Source organism: Watersipora subatra, chromosome 4, assembly GCF_963576615.1.
Source record: "Watersipora subatra chromosome 4, tzWatSuba1.1, whole genome shotgun sequence".
Lineage (NCBI taxonomy): Eukaryota > Metazoa > Bryozoa > Gymnolaemata > Cheilostomatida > Watersiporidae > Watersipora > Watersipora subatra.
The window spans coordinates 57,763,974-57,779,767 of record NC_088711.1 but is presented as its reverse complement, the minus strand read 5'-3'; the positions used below and the strand labels follow the sequence as shown (position 1 = coordinate 57,779,767).

Below are 15,794 nucleotides of genomic sequence, written 5' to 3'. Positions count from 1 at the left end.
TATATTTTGACTTTTTACATTTTGGTAAAAATGTTTTTTCATTATTCAGTTAAAAGTTTTGTCTAAAAATTGTTCTTAGATTTGTAAAATATACTTTCATAAGTTGTCATTTTTTATTGTGATGAAACGTAAAATGTCTTGATACTGTAAATTATGAAATTTGGCTTTTCAAACAAATCTCCAAGTCAAATAGGGACTATATGCACAATTATTCCAATGTATAGCAAGCTGGCTTCAGACAGATGTTTAAAGACGCACAGACACTGTTCTTATTATAGTAAAGATTTATGTAGGATCCATAACCATACATATTTTAGAATACAACCAAATCCAACAATGTAGTAGCTTGCAATTCACACTAGTAAAGTTGTAGCTTTGCACGAGTCAGTTTTTTCTCTTTTCACTGATATTGATCTAGCGATGCTTTCATCAAAGTTCAAGCGATCCTTTTGAATTTACTTATGTGCTGCCGGTGCTGTGACCTCTCTGATTTTTCACATTGTTTTATATTTGTAACAAGTCATCTATAAAAATTGTCACACATCTATTTGTATTAATAATAAAATTTTGATGCAAATGATAAAATCTATAAAATAATATTTATGTCAAGATTGTTTTAGAAATTTGAACTAGAAGTTTCTAAACAAAGAACAAACTTACTTGCAGCAATACAATTTGATCAGAGAGTGAATATTATTTTAAAACTTAAAAGCCATTATATATTGGTTTTGATGATTTAAAATCTTCAAGATTACACAATAATTATAACGAAAGTAAACAAGATTGACAATTTCTGTTCTATGCAATTAGAGGTGTGGTTTCTGTTGGGTCGCCACTTGTATGATTATCACTTCCTTCGCTGTCTACAGATGAAGAATTACTGATGCTTATTTCCAAGGAACTGCGCTCATTTCTCACAAATTCGAATGTTGGTTGTGCTATGAACTTTCTGATTCGCTGCCATGTTCTTTCTATCCTCTGCTCACTTGTCGCCTGGGCCTATAAAAAGACGCAAGAGATTAATTGCAAATATTTCAAATCAATTATTTTCTTTACTGAGCACATTTACAATGTCATCACACAAAACTTTATTATTTTAAATTTAGATTTAAAATTTAGAATTTAGATTTTTAGAATTTAAATTTTGTTTAGGTATTTCCACGACTAAACACGAGCGAAGCGAGTGTTTGGGAGCTTTATGATAAATGCATATGCACACACAACTCTAGAAAATTATTCATCAACACCATATCCAAACACTTGTACCAAAATCTCATCAAAAGATTTAACTATTTTTGTGTGGAGTCGTTTAAGTATAATAACATTACAAACCGCATATAAACCTATTTAAATATGTTATCAAGTCTTTGCAAAGTGTAGAAAATATCCTAAAACTTACCCATCTAATTGGATAATACATAACTAGACAGATTAATTTGGTCTAAAATCGCCATTAAAACCTGACAAGCCTTTTTTGATCAAAGTTAAGACCGGCCAACAAAACACCCATAAAGCCGTGCGACAAATAGTAGAACCATAAAGTCGTGCACATTTCACGAGAAAAACGTGCCCATTTCACCAGTCTATGGCATTGTCTAATCGCTAAAGGTTTCTGTAATTAACGTAGAAGTACTGAAAATTAATCGTTTCTTTTTTGCTGCTTTTAAACATAACTCTAACATTTTAGACCCATATAATGAGTACTCTGGTATTCTAACTGATGTCCAAAGCAGTGAAAGTAAAGGAAATGACGATGATATTTTTTTAACAATTCTTATAAGATTTTTACAATATTTAATTATAAGAATAATTATTCAATTTTATAAGATTATTATAAGATTTAATTACCGGAATAATCATTCGTATTTACAAGATCAAAGTATATAGTTACCGATGGTGTGCAATATGTTACTGTTATTATTTTTCTAAAGATTTTGTTGTTGATACTACGGCTGTGCCCAATATCACGGTGCTGCCAAGCCATTTTTAATATCTTGCAAAAATATTTAATTATAAGATTAATTATTCGATTTTATAAATTATTATAAGATTTAATTATAAGAATAACTATTCGAATTTATAAGATCGAAGTATATAGTGACCGATGGTGTGCATTTTCTAAAGACTTTGTTGATGATACTACGGCTGTGCCCAATATTGAGGTACTGCCAAGCCGTTTTTAATATCTGCAAAATTAAGTAATAGGCCTTCATTTTCTTAAAGATATACAGCTATTTCCATGACAACCAACGAAAATCTGTTTAGATTTTTAAATTCAGCATAATCTTTTGCATATCAAAAACAAAATCTAGAAAAATATCACAACTTCTTGATATTGGTTGCTATGACATTTTCAAATGTAAACAAAATTGTGCATTGGTTTTCGCGACTCAAACTTTAACGCCAGCTTTCTTAAAACTATGTTTTTGCACTAATGTTAACATGCATTCAGTTTATTGACCATAAAATCTGCTGTAATTAAGCTGGAATCAAAATTCTTTTGCAAAATAACTGAGAATTTGCTCTTTCTGTTAGTGTAAATAACTCTAAATCTCACACACCCGACTTAACCATGGTTTCTGTGATCAAGACCCATTTCTTCACGTTGGTTACAGATTGCTGTCAAAACCATTATACATTCAACACAACCAACTTTTAAACTGTGTATATTAATTACACAGCAGCTTGCCATTTTACTTCTAACACTGCATTTCTCCTATTGCAGAGGAGAGATATAAACATATAATCTTCTCCTTTCATTATTGCTGTTTGTTTTACATAATAACACCCAGTACATTATAGCTACCATTGCAGCTGCCATTGCAGTTCTCCTATTGTACTGCAGTGCCATTTGACTGCTGATATTGCATTTCCCAACCAGCAGTACCCTTTGTTTATTCCGATATCACTTTAGTCGTGGGCTGTTTGACAGGGAAAATTTTAGTATTAATGAATAATTTTTACAGCTGAAAATATTTTGCAACTTTTTAAATTTGTGTAAAAGTTTATTATATAATCAAAACGTATATTATTATTAATTGACCAAATTTTATGATTCATAAATTTCTGATTGGTTGCAATAGAAATTCCAAAGTCTGCTTTGCGTCATGAGAATGTTTCACATCATTCTCATAGGCAGAGTATCCAATTCTTCACATGAATACCTGATGCATCTCTGCATGCCTCAAAGCTAACATTACTTGAGCATGTTCCAGTCCATAATTTTAACATTTCTCACAAGGATAGTTTTTATACTCACATCTACTACATTCTCAGTAAGGAGAGAGGTAAATGGAGCTTTAATAGCTTCTTCATCCAGTTTATCTCTTACCAGTACCATGATTCTATGTGGCTGGTAGTAGTTGCATCCAAATGATTCTCTCCCTGTAAAATGTGATGTCAGGAGTTGTCATACCTTACCATAAACTAAGTTCAAAGGAATTGTCCAACCTAATTGTAACATATTGCTGAATACATGCTGATAAGTAACAAATTGCTGAATACATGCTGATAAACAACATATTGCTGAATATGTGCTGATAAATAACATATCGCTGAATACATGCTGATAAACAACATATTGCTGAATATATGCTGATAAGCAACTTATTGCTAAATACGTGCTGATAAGCAACACATTGCTGAATACATGCTGATAAACAACGTATTGCTGAATACATGCTGATAAACAACATGTTGCTGAATACATGCTGATAAACAACATATTGCTGAATACATGCTGATAAACATCATATTGCTGGATATATGCTGATAAGCTGCATATTGCTGAATACATGCTGATAAGTAACATATTGCTGAATACGTGCTGATAAACAATATATTGCTGGATTTCTGAATATGTGGTGCTGAAGAAATGATAAGCAAAAATTATTATCCGTTGATATTAACAGTCAATATTATTAGGCCATGACTACACGATTAATGTATAGTCTACAAAACAGTTTACCATGCACTGACCTATATAATAGCTATGTTATGCATCTAAAGCCAAACTAATGCAGTTTTGGTATTTTATATCTATATACTGAACAAGAAGTACTTTCTTCTGCTAGATTTTCTTTCTTATTCCAAACAATTTAGCAAAAGTATCTTCTATCCAAAGACTGATCACTATGCTTTTTAACAAAGTGTACCGTAATTACCCAAGCATGATGCTCTCTTTTGGTCCCAAATTTTATCAACAAAAGTTGGGTAGCATTATTAATACTTGAGTATGTAAGAAATCCCAGTTTAAAAAATCAATTTCTGTGTAAGGGGAAACAACTTCTATGTAAGGAAAAATAATTTCTGTGTAAGGGGAAAAACTTCTGTGTAAAGGGAAACAGCTTCTGTGTAAAGAAAAATCACATTATGTAATAAAATTTAGTGGTATGTTTGCAATTATTTATTCATCGGCATAGTACAGTGAGAAAGTTGCAGAAGTGTAAAAACCTGCTCATGTACCACATTTTCCAGGCTGTAAGATGCATTGGATTAAAAGAATAATAAAGAATCATTGTCAACATATAAGGCTCTTTGGATTATGAGGTGCAATAAGTAGACCAAAGGTATATCAGACATGTCAGAGTTCATTCAACTGACAATAACTTTCAATGATGGTCGTTTGTAAGCTAATAAAATACAAAACCATTGTTCAGTTGAAACGGAACAATAAAACAGAGGCTGCACTCACTTTTTTGGAGACATGTCCAAATTATTTTCAACACGGAAATACAAAACTGTTGTGCAGTGGTAACACACAGACTTATACGAAAATCAGTGAAATTATTTTCTTATTTAGTTCAAGCCTCGTTAGCTTATCCTTCAAACTTCAATTTTACTATTTAAGTTAATCACGCAATTTTGACATCAAGTCAGTCTCGCCACTGAAAACTTTAGGGAGTGTTATACTTGGGTATGTCAAAAAGGACAAGTTTTTATTTAAAATTAGGAAGAGTATTACACTCGAGTAAGCACTTTACTTGGGTAATTACGGTAGATATTTCATACCAAATTTTCCAGTTAGACTTTTTCGAAAATAGGAAATATAACCAACCATATTTTTTAAGATGTGAACTTTCTACTTTTTGACAGTATCACAGTATACCATTGCAAACTCACCAGCTAGATCAGCTTGTCCCTTGCAAAGAGGTCTTCTCAAAAAGGAATTACTCAGTACAATTATTATTTTCCTGCTTTTCTCCATGGCTTTTATCATTTCAGTGTAGACATTGCTGCCAGGCAGCGCATCTCTATCTGTTATGTAGAGCTTCAGGTCTGTCTGTAAATAGAAAGTGAAAGTTAGTTCATGATTGAAAATAAGACTGGTTATATACTCCAATTTTTATTTACACAAAAGCGAGTTCAATTTTTCGTAAAAACAAGCCTACAGCCAATGATAATTTTTGTATAAACCATATTTTCTGCCAAGCTAGTTGTTTACTATTGGCTAAGCAGTCTCCTATGTGCAGTCAAAGCAATACTGGACATAATCAAATAACATCTGTAATTTAAACTTTGATAAAAATGCTAACAACTTTAAAGGAACCAAGTAGAAAAGATTTAGGCTGATTTAGATGTAGCCATCTAAACATTGGTTGAAAACAAACGTACTACGGATGAGTCATTTGACAAAAGGCAGTTTTCAATTGTAAGTCGTAGATCTTTAAAGTTGAGCTGAAATAAAAACTGTCTCACAAAATCTACAACTGAGTTTGTAGAGTACAGACACATGACAAAAGTATACAATAACAAATCTGGTGTTTAAACAGCTGTCCATATATTCGAAGACAAAATAAAAACCCATAAATATTTACAGTCATGCATTTCCAAGCTTAGTTAAAAGGAAAACCAACCGTGGAGGGGTTGTCAGTGGTTGCGTAATCTTCGATAGCAAGTCGTAGATCTTTAGTCACCCAGAGTTGGTCTTCCTCAGAAGAGGAGTCATACATTATATAAGCATCGTATAAGCAGGTCTGTTCGAACTGTACATCTGAAAGGTGTCTGATGATGGCTTTAACAACAACTCTGCCATGTGCTATGTACCACCGATATTTGTACAAAGGTACTGCTACAATGACTCCACCAAGTAAACTTACAAATATTATAAAAAAAAATTTAATATGGCATTCAAATATTCTTAGCCTATATTCGTAGATCTTTTTTCCTCGTAAGCTTGCCGGATCATGACATATTAACTTGTTAGCAAATGGAATTTTGTCTGTTTGGTTAATGAAATGGTGAAAGAACTCTTGATCACAAAGGCATGACAGTGGGTTTCCTACTACTCCAAAAGTTTTTAAGGTTCTGCTCTTGCTCACAAATTTTTTCACAAGATCTTCATCAATGGATGTTATGTCATTATCATCAAGTTTCAAAGTCCTTAGTTTACTAGGACTAGTTTTTGACTTTTGATTTCTCCTTAGTTTTTGACTAAAATATACTTAAATTCAGTCAAAAAGTTGGCACTAACGTCAAGGACTTTGAGAAGATGATTTTGATTAAAACTTCTATGATCTATAGAAGTTATGTTGTTTTTTACAGTTATGAGTTCTGTTAAGTTTGTCATTACGGATGTAAAGTTCCATGAAAGACTTGTAATTTGATTGTCTGAGATATCAAGACTTTCAAGATGTTGAAGGCGTGTGATTGATGCTTCATTCAAAGAAAACCAATAGTGGTAGAGCTGGTTCGATGCAAGATTAAGGTTTTTGATAGAAGGACAGAGTCCCTGGACTTTTTTGAGTCTGTTGTTTGATATAAAGAGGTTCCTCAAGGCCATTAGAGAGTCACATTGTGCTGTCAGGTTTCCCCCTGACTGGATATCACTGAGCTGATTAAAGTCGAGATGAATTGTTACCAAGCTGTTCAGATGATATTGATCAGTTTCGTTGTCTGCAAAGCTAGGCATGGTAACAATATAATTGTGTCGAAGGTCTATCCAGTTCAATGGAGAAACCTTTAGTAAAGGTGCTGCATCGTATGTAATGCTATAGTCAGAGTAAACGTAACATTCTCTCATGCTTAGGTAACGCAGATTGGACTGTGAAAGATTCTGGAACAACTTAAATGGACGAGAGCCAAGTGAGTTTCCATCAAGGTGCAGCGTGGTTAGATTTAAGCACCCGTGAAATGCATCGTGCTCAATGCGTGCAGAGCGGCTGTAGCCAATGTTTAAATATTTAAGGTTCTGAAACCCAACAAAGACGGAATTATTTAAAGTGTCTCCAAACATAAAATCACTAAACATTGTATCAATTGTTGCAAGGTTTGGTGATTCACGTAAACCTTTCAGAGTTTCATTCGTAACTGTACAATTTCCATTTATAATGCGATTGGTTCGCCAGCGTCGAAAAACTAGCCGTTTTAGAGTCTGTGGCAGGTTTAGGAAAAGTTCTTTTGCATCAGCTGGACAACTGGTAAAACGCTCCGCTATACTAATATCGAGGACTTCTAATTTAGTAAAGTTTTTAAATATTGCCTGACTTCCATGGTAAATGTTAGAGATGGTTAAATTAAGGTGTGTTACAGTACGTTGCAAAGGGAGAAAGAAATCATCTGGCACTTCAGTTTTACACTCATTAGGAATTGTCATGTTGGAGAGAATAACGGTGTTCAAATTAGAAAGATGTTTAAAGTCTTCACCAATCGTTGTACAGTTCTTATGAATGATGTGATTAAATCCAACATCCAACTTGGTGAGACTTGGTAGATTCGGGAAAAGAAATGATGGGATATTGGTAAGAAGGTTGTTTTCTAAAACAAGAGATACTATTTTGCTAGACATAGGCAAAAGTTCATTTGGAAGTTGGGTTATGGAGGTTTTATATATTGCCAACCACACCAAAGACTTCAAACTTGAGAACGTTTTTTCCTCAATAAATGTTATTTTAGCTCCTGATATAGTGATGCTTCTCAAGTTGACATATCTGTCAAAAGAGGCAGTGTTGAGTCCAGCATTCTCATTTCCTTTGTATAAAATGTTGAGTTCCAGAATAGAGGTCAAAAGCTTTTGTGGAATAATCTGAGAGGATGTATTAGTTTTACAATAAGCGATTGTTGTACATTCGGAACATAGCTCTGGCTCAGATGTACAGATGCTGCTGACAATTGGGTAGATCGCTATGAAGCAAATCCAGATGCATAGAAGAACTTGTAACTTCTACAAAAGAGTGATTATTGTTAACAACCAACAATTAGTCTCTGCCGTCTGTTCAAGAATCAGTTTAAAATTTAATTTCGTATAGTGAATTTCTGTTGAGCGTTTATTATCAGAACTCATCTGACTTTAAATCCTTTGAAAAGTCGACTGAACAAAAAATTTTAAACCGGTTGATAGAAAGTAAATGAAACTATGTGCATAAATAATAATTCTTTGAATACATTTGTAGCCCGTCTATGCCATTGATATTTGTGAAATGTGAGAGATTTGAGGTTAAATATAGTAAAATACATAAAATAAATTTCTATGAAGCTGGTTGCAAAGTTCCTACACATTTGATATTTATATGACTTGTGTACATAACGTAACGTATCATAACATATCATAGTATGGTGAGAGTTGTACAGGTTTATGAGTGATGACCTGCACTCATTGTCTTTACCTTTTATTGCCTCATAAACAGGTTAGGCCGCCCACTGCCTAAACTTCATGTTCTCAAGTACCAAATTCAGTCATTGTTGGTGAGAGATGCCAATGACAAGAAGGCTTAACAAGAGTTTTACAAATGTTACAAAGTAATTACTTTTTCATATTAGCAACTACTTCAAATCCAATTCTTTATTTGTCTGTTATGGTCTGCTCTGTGTATGTTGGTATGTGCAAACACTGTGGTTTATACTTTGTTATATCTGCCTACGGATTTCTGGACAATTTAGATATTGCAAATATAGGAAAAATAGAGTCATTTTTGCATATTCGTTGGCGCTAAGCGTAGGTAATTTTGCATGTGCTGCTTGTATGTTTTTTAAAATGTTAAAAATAAGTTTTAAAATTATTAAAAAATATTTTTTTCAAGCTATTTTAGAAATAGCTAGCCAATATTAGTCTGACATTTTAACTGGTGCATTACCCTGTGACTAACACAGCGCTTCATTTTACTGTTTCACCAGAGACGTTTAGAACATCAGAGTTTTTTGTAAATAAACTTTTGTATAATTTAATGATCTATTCAAATAGAGTTGTGCGGCTGGAGGAACCGTAGATGCATTCTGATATTTTTCTCACTGAATTTGTATGTGCCTTTGACATGTTTTACACCTATGATTGACATTGCTTCCTGTGTACTTTTATATTAACACTTTGCAAGGAACCCTATAGCGGTATATAGGTCAGCTGAGTTTTGTAGGGTCACTTCAGTTCAGATATTTAACATGATCGGCGTATTCAACATTCAATTACTGACGTACTTCATTCACTCAAAAGGAATCACGTTTTGATCAGTTAATAGCGGAGATGAGGCAGAAAAAAGTAAGCAATCCCAAAGTGAGTTTTTTGTTTATGTTGCTGCTGTCTGAAAAACAGTTCTTTTTAAAATTATATCTCGCTAACATATTGTTTTGATATATTCTAAATATGTCTGCTTTTTATTATGTTTTGAGCATTTTTTGTTTCATTCAAAATGAGGAGATGTGAGATTGTCCCGTCAGTTGTAAGGGGTTAGTAATGAAAATAAAAAGGGAAGCGCTGCCCTATACCGACATGAGTCACTCTGGCAGCTGAGCCTTTTTTAAATCTTCTAGACAAAATCTCTAAATACCTAGACCTTCCGACTCGATGCTTACCTGTGGTGTAGGAATCCTACTTACTATTGCTTCCTGTATAAGAGTGTGACTCAGTTCGCTAGAGAGTAGCAGACACGTCAGAGACAGACCAACAAAGTCACCCTAATGGTATATCAACAGTGCTTGTGAATGCTGCCTTTTATAAAATCCATTAGTGTACATTACTATACTGGACACTGACAAAGGCAGCATCTTGTCTAAACACCTTTAGTTCTTTCCAATTCAAGTGTTAAACTTTGTGTTTACTCACTTAAAAGGCTGACAAACCTATTGAACTGTCTATAGGTAGTGTAAGCATTATGACAATGCTACAGAAATTGGTTTTATACCTCAACTCAATTCACTCTATTTATAGTAAAGATACTGCTTCATTTAAAATGATTATAAAAATATTTTCATTAATAGATGTTTGGGTTCAGAAGTATTGATCAGAACTTTAAATGAAAGGAGAAAAATATCCCCTCAGCAAAGCGCGTAAGTCTTGTTTAGAGGTTTATGGGTTGAAGTTTGAGCTAGTCTATTGGGTCAAAAGATGTTCGGAAAACTTTTTACTAGTTTCTTATCTGTATCTGGATTAGTTTTTAGCTTTAATCCAGTTTAAAGGCTGAATATTAAAACAAACACATCTGAGAAGGTTTAAGATTGTTAGTTGCATATCTTAGTTCCCTCATGAAAATATATTATTTTCAAATGCTACCATGTAGAAATTTATAATCTTTTGTCAGTGATTATTACAACAAATAACTTCAAACTACTTCAGGAAAACATTCTGAAGCCTTGAAACAAAAGAGTATTTTTAAATTAGTTATAGTAAAAATATCTTTTACTGTTATGGTAAGCTGAGAAACTAATGCAAAGGTAAATGTGCAAAAATGGCTGCGTGGCGCAGTTGTTTGCGTATCAGTCTAAAAAGGCGAAATATAGGAGTTGTATTATTGTGTCAAGCATTTTTCTTTACTAACATATGGATGGACCAACACAGCTTTTATAGTCATTTATTCTTATCAATTATAAGAATAGTTGATAGGAATAAAATACCAACATCATCTAGGTCGCTTGTCTTTCTCAACACACCTGTCGATGTGAGGAAACAGTGATTATCTTTGAAGTGAGCCAACAATACTCAGCTGACCTATATATCGTTATAGTATTTCTTGCATCAAAGTATTAATATAAAAGTACACAGGAAGCAATTTCAATCATAGGCATGAAACATATTTCAAAGGTACATAAATATTTAGTGAGACAATCATCAGCATGCACCTACAATCTCTCAAACTGCACAACTTTATATCACTATGCAACTCTATTGTATTTGAATAGATCTGAACATTGTACAAAGGGTTTATTTACAAGCAACTCTGATATGTTAAACTTTCCCGTTGAAACAGTAAAATAGCTTACATCCAGAAACATTCTCAAAATCAGATCACATCAAATATGAAAAGAATTGCAAGTGGAGAACAAGTATCAATACTTTCTCATCAAATCTACAAAAAATTTGGGTAAGTTAATCTTTAACACTTCGTATTATCTTATTAAAACATTTAAAAGTCTTATTTTACAAATATTCAGTACACCCTCGTAGCCACCATGATATGTTTTAGAACTATTGACTTAAAGACCTAAATCTTTCTTATTTATACATTTTCCTTCTTATTCAATCATGACACTAAACAATTAACAAAGAAAACTATCCCTGAATTACTTTGAGGCAGACATGTTGGAACTCAAATTGTTATTCTCTTTCATTGACCTCTCACCTTCCATGTATTCAACCTGAACATTTTCTCCACAGGTTGAATGATAAAGACATCTATTTATACAGTTTCTGTGTCTATAAACAACTGGTGGTGCTACAGCGCCGTATACTGCTAAAGTAATGGTTAACAGTAAAAGTTAACTCTAACACAACCTTGGTTTGCTGACCTTTTACTCTTGCAGCCATTTGTACATTGTTATTAATATATCTACTGTAACCAACAGTGTCTACAATAAACTATCTATAGAGAGTCCGCAACTCACATCTTTTAAGAATTTCTTCATAAACTCAGTTCATTTTTTAATCTAAAATCTTGAACTAGCATTTAACACTATCTGAGTCTTTAGAATGTCTATTAGCTGTTGTATAATTTAATAACTGCGCTGAGAGCATATTTATTTATCCAGCTCTTTAACAATCTCTAGTGATCAACATCTATAGCCTATGTTTTAAATTATCTTTTATCTGATGGCCAAATGTCTTTCCATTTGACTGCAATGCTTGTAATAAAAGAGCAATAAAACTTTGTGATCTTGTTTTATGTATTTATGATATTCTCAGTAATATAATATCTACACGTATATAAATCTGTCTCTTAAAGCAATCTAACAAGGCTTAAAATACCGGAGAGCTATAATTATATGTTACACATATTCATCAGGGCTGGTTTTCATCACTAAGGGTCCTGTCTAGCTCAACACTCTATAGTCAGCTATAGAAATATTTTTAACAGCAAAACAAGCAATCTGATTTCTCTTAGCATGTCTATTTCTAAAGTCTATTGTCTAAAGTAATAAAGCTGTTCATATGTGTAACAGTATGAGTATGCTAGGCACATAGAAATTAAAGACAAAGGTTACAGTTTATTTGAAACTATTAGGAGTGATCCCTCATTTCGACTAAAATTAATCGTAGTGACTTATTGCTAGTTGGAGTTGTCTCCTTTCAGCCCAAGCCAATATGTTAAATTCTACAAGTGTTTGGTGGAAAAATTATATGTCACATTTAACATAAAACAACATAATTGATGAGCTGGAAGTCAACTCATAATTAGCAAAGCCACGATGAGCAATTCTTGTTGCAATCAGTGAACAACAGTATAATGGTTTGCATTAGCCTTATTAATACAAGGAGACACTATTCCAAAATATTTGAGATTAGTCAGTGAGCACATAGTTTAAATGTAATTCTTGTTAATAATTGTTTGATGTTGTTTTATTATTTTGAATCTGAAACTGTTTCTTTTTGTTTTTTACAGCTTTTGGTTGTATAGAAGGTCAGTATTCACTTAAATCATGTTGCTAATACAAAGCTACATTCTGTATCACTTGACTACCGCTTATAGTGATATACATGTAGGTCACCCTTCCTTTCAACATCCATGTAATTATGCGATTACATGACATAGGGAAGCAGCACTAACTTTTTATTTTAGTGTGGTAATGCTTTTGTGAAGACTACAGCTATATACCAAACTCTAAAAGAAGTCTTCATAAAAGATCAATATGTTCAACTGGTCTGTTCCAAATCATTTTATGAGCCTATGATAGGGAAATCTAAAAGAAAGTTATACACAAAGGTGTATGCACTGTAACTTCAACATAATTTGGCTTGATTCTACATAACCAAAATAAAAAAGTTCTTTTGGTTTAGAAAAGTTAATTTGTTCTAAATTTTAAATTGATCCAGTTTTATAACAATTTTCTTTCATATTACAAAATATTGGATTCAATTAAACCAATAAAAAAAAGTTTTTTGTTAAGCAGGTCTCCTGATCTTAGACCGTATTAAAAACTTTCCAATGACTGTGAACGCACTTAAAATAGCAGAACTCTTTTTGAAAATGAATATTTTTATGAAGTTTTAGGCTTTCTAAAAGCAACGAAAAAAAACAGAAATCAAATGAAGCGAATAGTTCTTATTGCACTTTTTCTAATAAAGTGAAGTGTTGGAAATAGCAGAAGAAACAGAATTATTGTAGTACACAGAATCTGATAGAGTGCATATATTTGTTTGATTTATTTATTTATTTGTTCTAATTGTAGCAAGACGTTTTATCACCTTGAGATAAACAGGAAGGCTGGCCCAGGCTACAGACATCTGGTATGAGACCTGCCTTTGGCCGTAAGTTGACATAGGGGGAGGTGATAGCAATGAGAGTTCTACACATACAGCTAGCATAAGTTCTTGACTCTAGAAATAAATTCGGACTAGTTGAAGCACTTAGGAACTCAGTCTTGCATTTTGTAAACATTATCATGAAATTATCAGTATACGTACATCAAATGACTGGAAGATACTAATGGTAATTTTTGAGCCCTTGCTAAATATGCATGTATATTTTAGCCAATTACAAGAAAGCTGATGCATCAAATGAACTGAAGTTAGTTGATTACATATAAAATTCTTTGCTTTTTTAACAACATGGCGTTATTAGATTGTATCAACTGAACATGGCCCAACAGGACCTTTAAACATTTCTACAGAAAGTAAAATTTTACCTGTTTCTCGCTGTAACAGAGAAAAATAATTCATTTCAAGTCATTCTATTTTGGCCAGCTAATAGCCATTTTTCAATCAGCTCATATAGTGTTATTAATTTTAAAAGACTTTCTTGTTATCAAGGCTTTGCTCCCTTGATGCGTAGTTAATTACTGCATAATTTGAAACACAATTAACACTTAGGCAGAAAGAAATAAAAAATCTTTAACGCAACGAGGTGCTTTGTTTTATCAATAGAATGATATAAAGAGAGAGCTCACTGCAAAAGTGTATTAGAAGTGAGGCTAAGGCTAAACAATAATATAAAGAGGAAGCTCACTGCGGAATGTATTAGAAGTGATGCTAAGTTTGTGAGTGAGAGGTTTCCTTGTACAACTCTGGTCATACTAATCACCTACTTGAGTATTTTAAGACAAAGCAATGGTAAGTAAGACTTCTGTACCTTCTATAGCAGTAGGTACATATTCTCCCATTGTTAGTAGAGACTTGTTGGTAACCTGGTTAATAAGTTGTTGGGGTTTGCATGGAATTGGAATATTAGAATATTAGAATATAGAATTAGCATTAAGCTCATATTTTTCAAGATTTTTTTATTCTCAATCAGATAGCCCGCATGACATTTGTAGATTTTCAACACATGTGTTTTAACAGAACAACAATCCATGAACCAGTTTATTGAGGACGATTATCCTTAACGTAGGTGAAGGTCATTATTGGGTTACTAATCATGTTGGTGTTTAAGCGGCTGGTTCTCAGAAACTAGATCAAGTTTTGAAACCAAATATCTTTGGCGACCCGAAGATGCAAAAAATATGTGTGAGAAGTTATGACAGAATTAGCCAGAAAGTATACATATTCACAGCATTTATGCAGTCCAATAGACACACACAATGAAAAAGTTGCTTTTATTAATAGAGATGTTGAATTTCTGTCACACTGCCAAGAATTAATGCTAATAGAATTTACACTTATTAGATTTACAATTAAGGACTAGTTGCAAATCTACACCGTATTCTAGCATAACTCATTTCAACAAATAATCTTTCCCAATTTTTGCATTTTTTACTTTACCTATGGTGAAGGTTTATTTTACAGAAATTAAAGGTTTCGAGATGTTTCATCGCTCGTTAACTTGCTTTTCACAGAATAGTTACAGGTTTTGAACTGATTTAACATACATGATATAAATAAATCGAAAATAATATCTAACAATTATTTTGGAAATAGTGTATTATGGCTAGCTGCTTTAACAATCTTTTACCTAATATGTGTTCTCTTTGCACAGCAAGGTAATTCAAACACTATATATCAAAACATTTATTTGATTTTAGTGGTTAACTGTTACCCTTTTTTGTGCTTTTCGAGTTAAGTGTTTTAGGTAGACATTGTATAATCTGGATTAGGAATTGCGTCTACATTCTCTTTACGTTCAGTCAGACAAAGTATCAGACAAACGTAGTCCAATATTTCAATGTTTCTTTTTGTGCGAATATCGTGACGTACCAGTATCAGCAAACTGTGAATGCAACAAGCTTTTGCTGCAACAGTAACCTTTTTATACCCACGCTTCCATGCACTCATTGTTTATTTGTTTTCATAATCTGTTTGAACTGCACAAAAAGTACTTTTTCATGATATGAAGTTCAAAAGTTAAATTGGGAAATGTAGTTAGTATATGTTAAATAAAAATAATTTGTTGCGCAAAGACTTCTTTATTACTTGGGCAATACTGGGCATTCACCTAGTA

The 15,794-nt window shown here is 32.8% G+C and overlaps 1 protein-coding gene across 1 annotated transcript; it reads right to left on the bottom strand.

The window, feature by feature from the left end:
- Window positions 1-798: 798 nt before the first annotated feature.
- On the bottom strand, window positions 799-13,681 carry LOC137394391 (toll-like receptor 13). The gene is made up of 7 exons (XM_068081105.1): window positions 13,607-13,681; window positions 9,784-9,885; window positions 6,595-8,161; window positions 5,856-6,037; window positions 5,122-5,281; window positions 3,260-3,384; window positions 799-999 (listed from the first exon to the last, which is right to left on the bottom strand). Exons 1-7 carry the CDS (start codon window positions 13,679-13,681, stop codon window positions 799-801), a joined length of 2,412 nt encoding a protein of 803 aa, XP_067937206.1.
- Between the last annotated feature and the right edge of the window lie 2,113 nt (window positions 13,682-15,794).

Bases quoted from the DNA above. Each gene is read 5' to 3' on its own strand.
- LOC137394391 (XM_068081105.1), bottom strand. From the start codon at position 13,681: ATGTCAACTTACGGCCAAAGGCAGGTCTCATACCAGATGTCTGTAGCC. The intron at 8,162-9,783 runs GTAAGCATCGAG...ACTCTTTTGTAG, and splicing joins GTAGGATTCCTACACCACAG to AAGTTACAAGTTCTTCTATG. The intron at 3,385-5,121 runs GTGAGTTTGCAA...CACATTTTACAG, and splicing joins GGGACAAGCTGATCTAGCTG to GGAGAGAATCATTTGGATGC.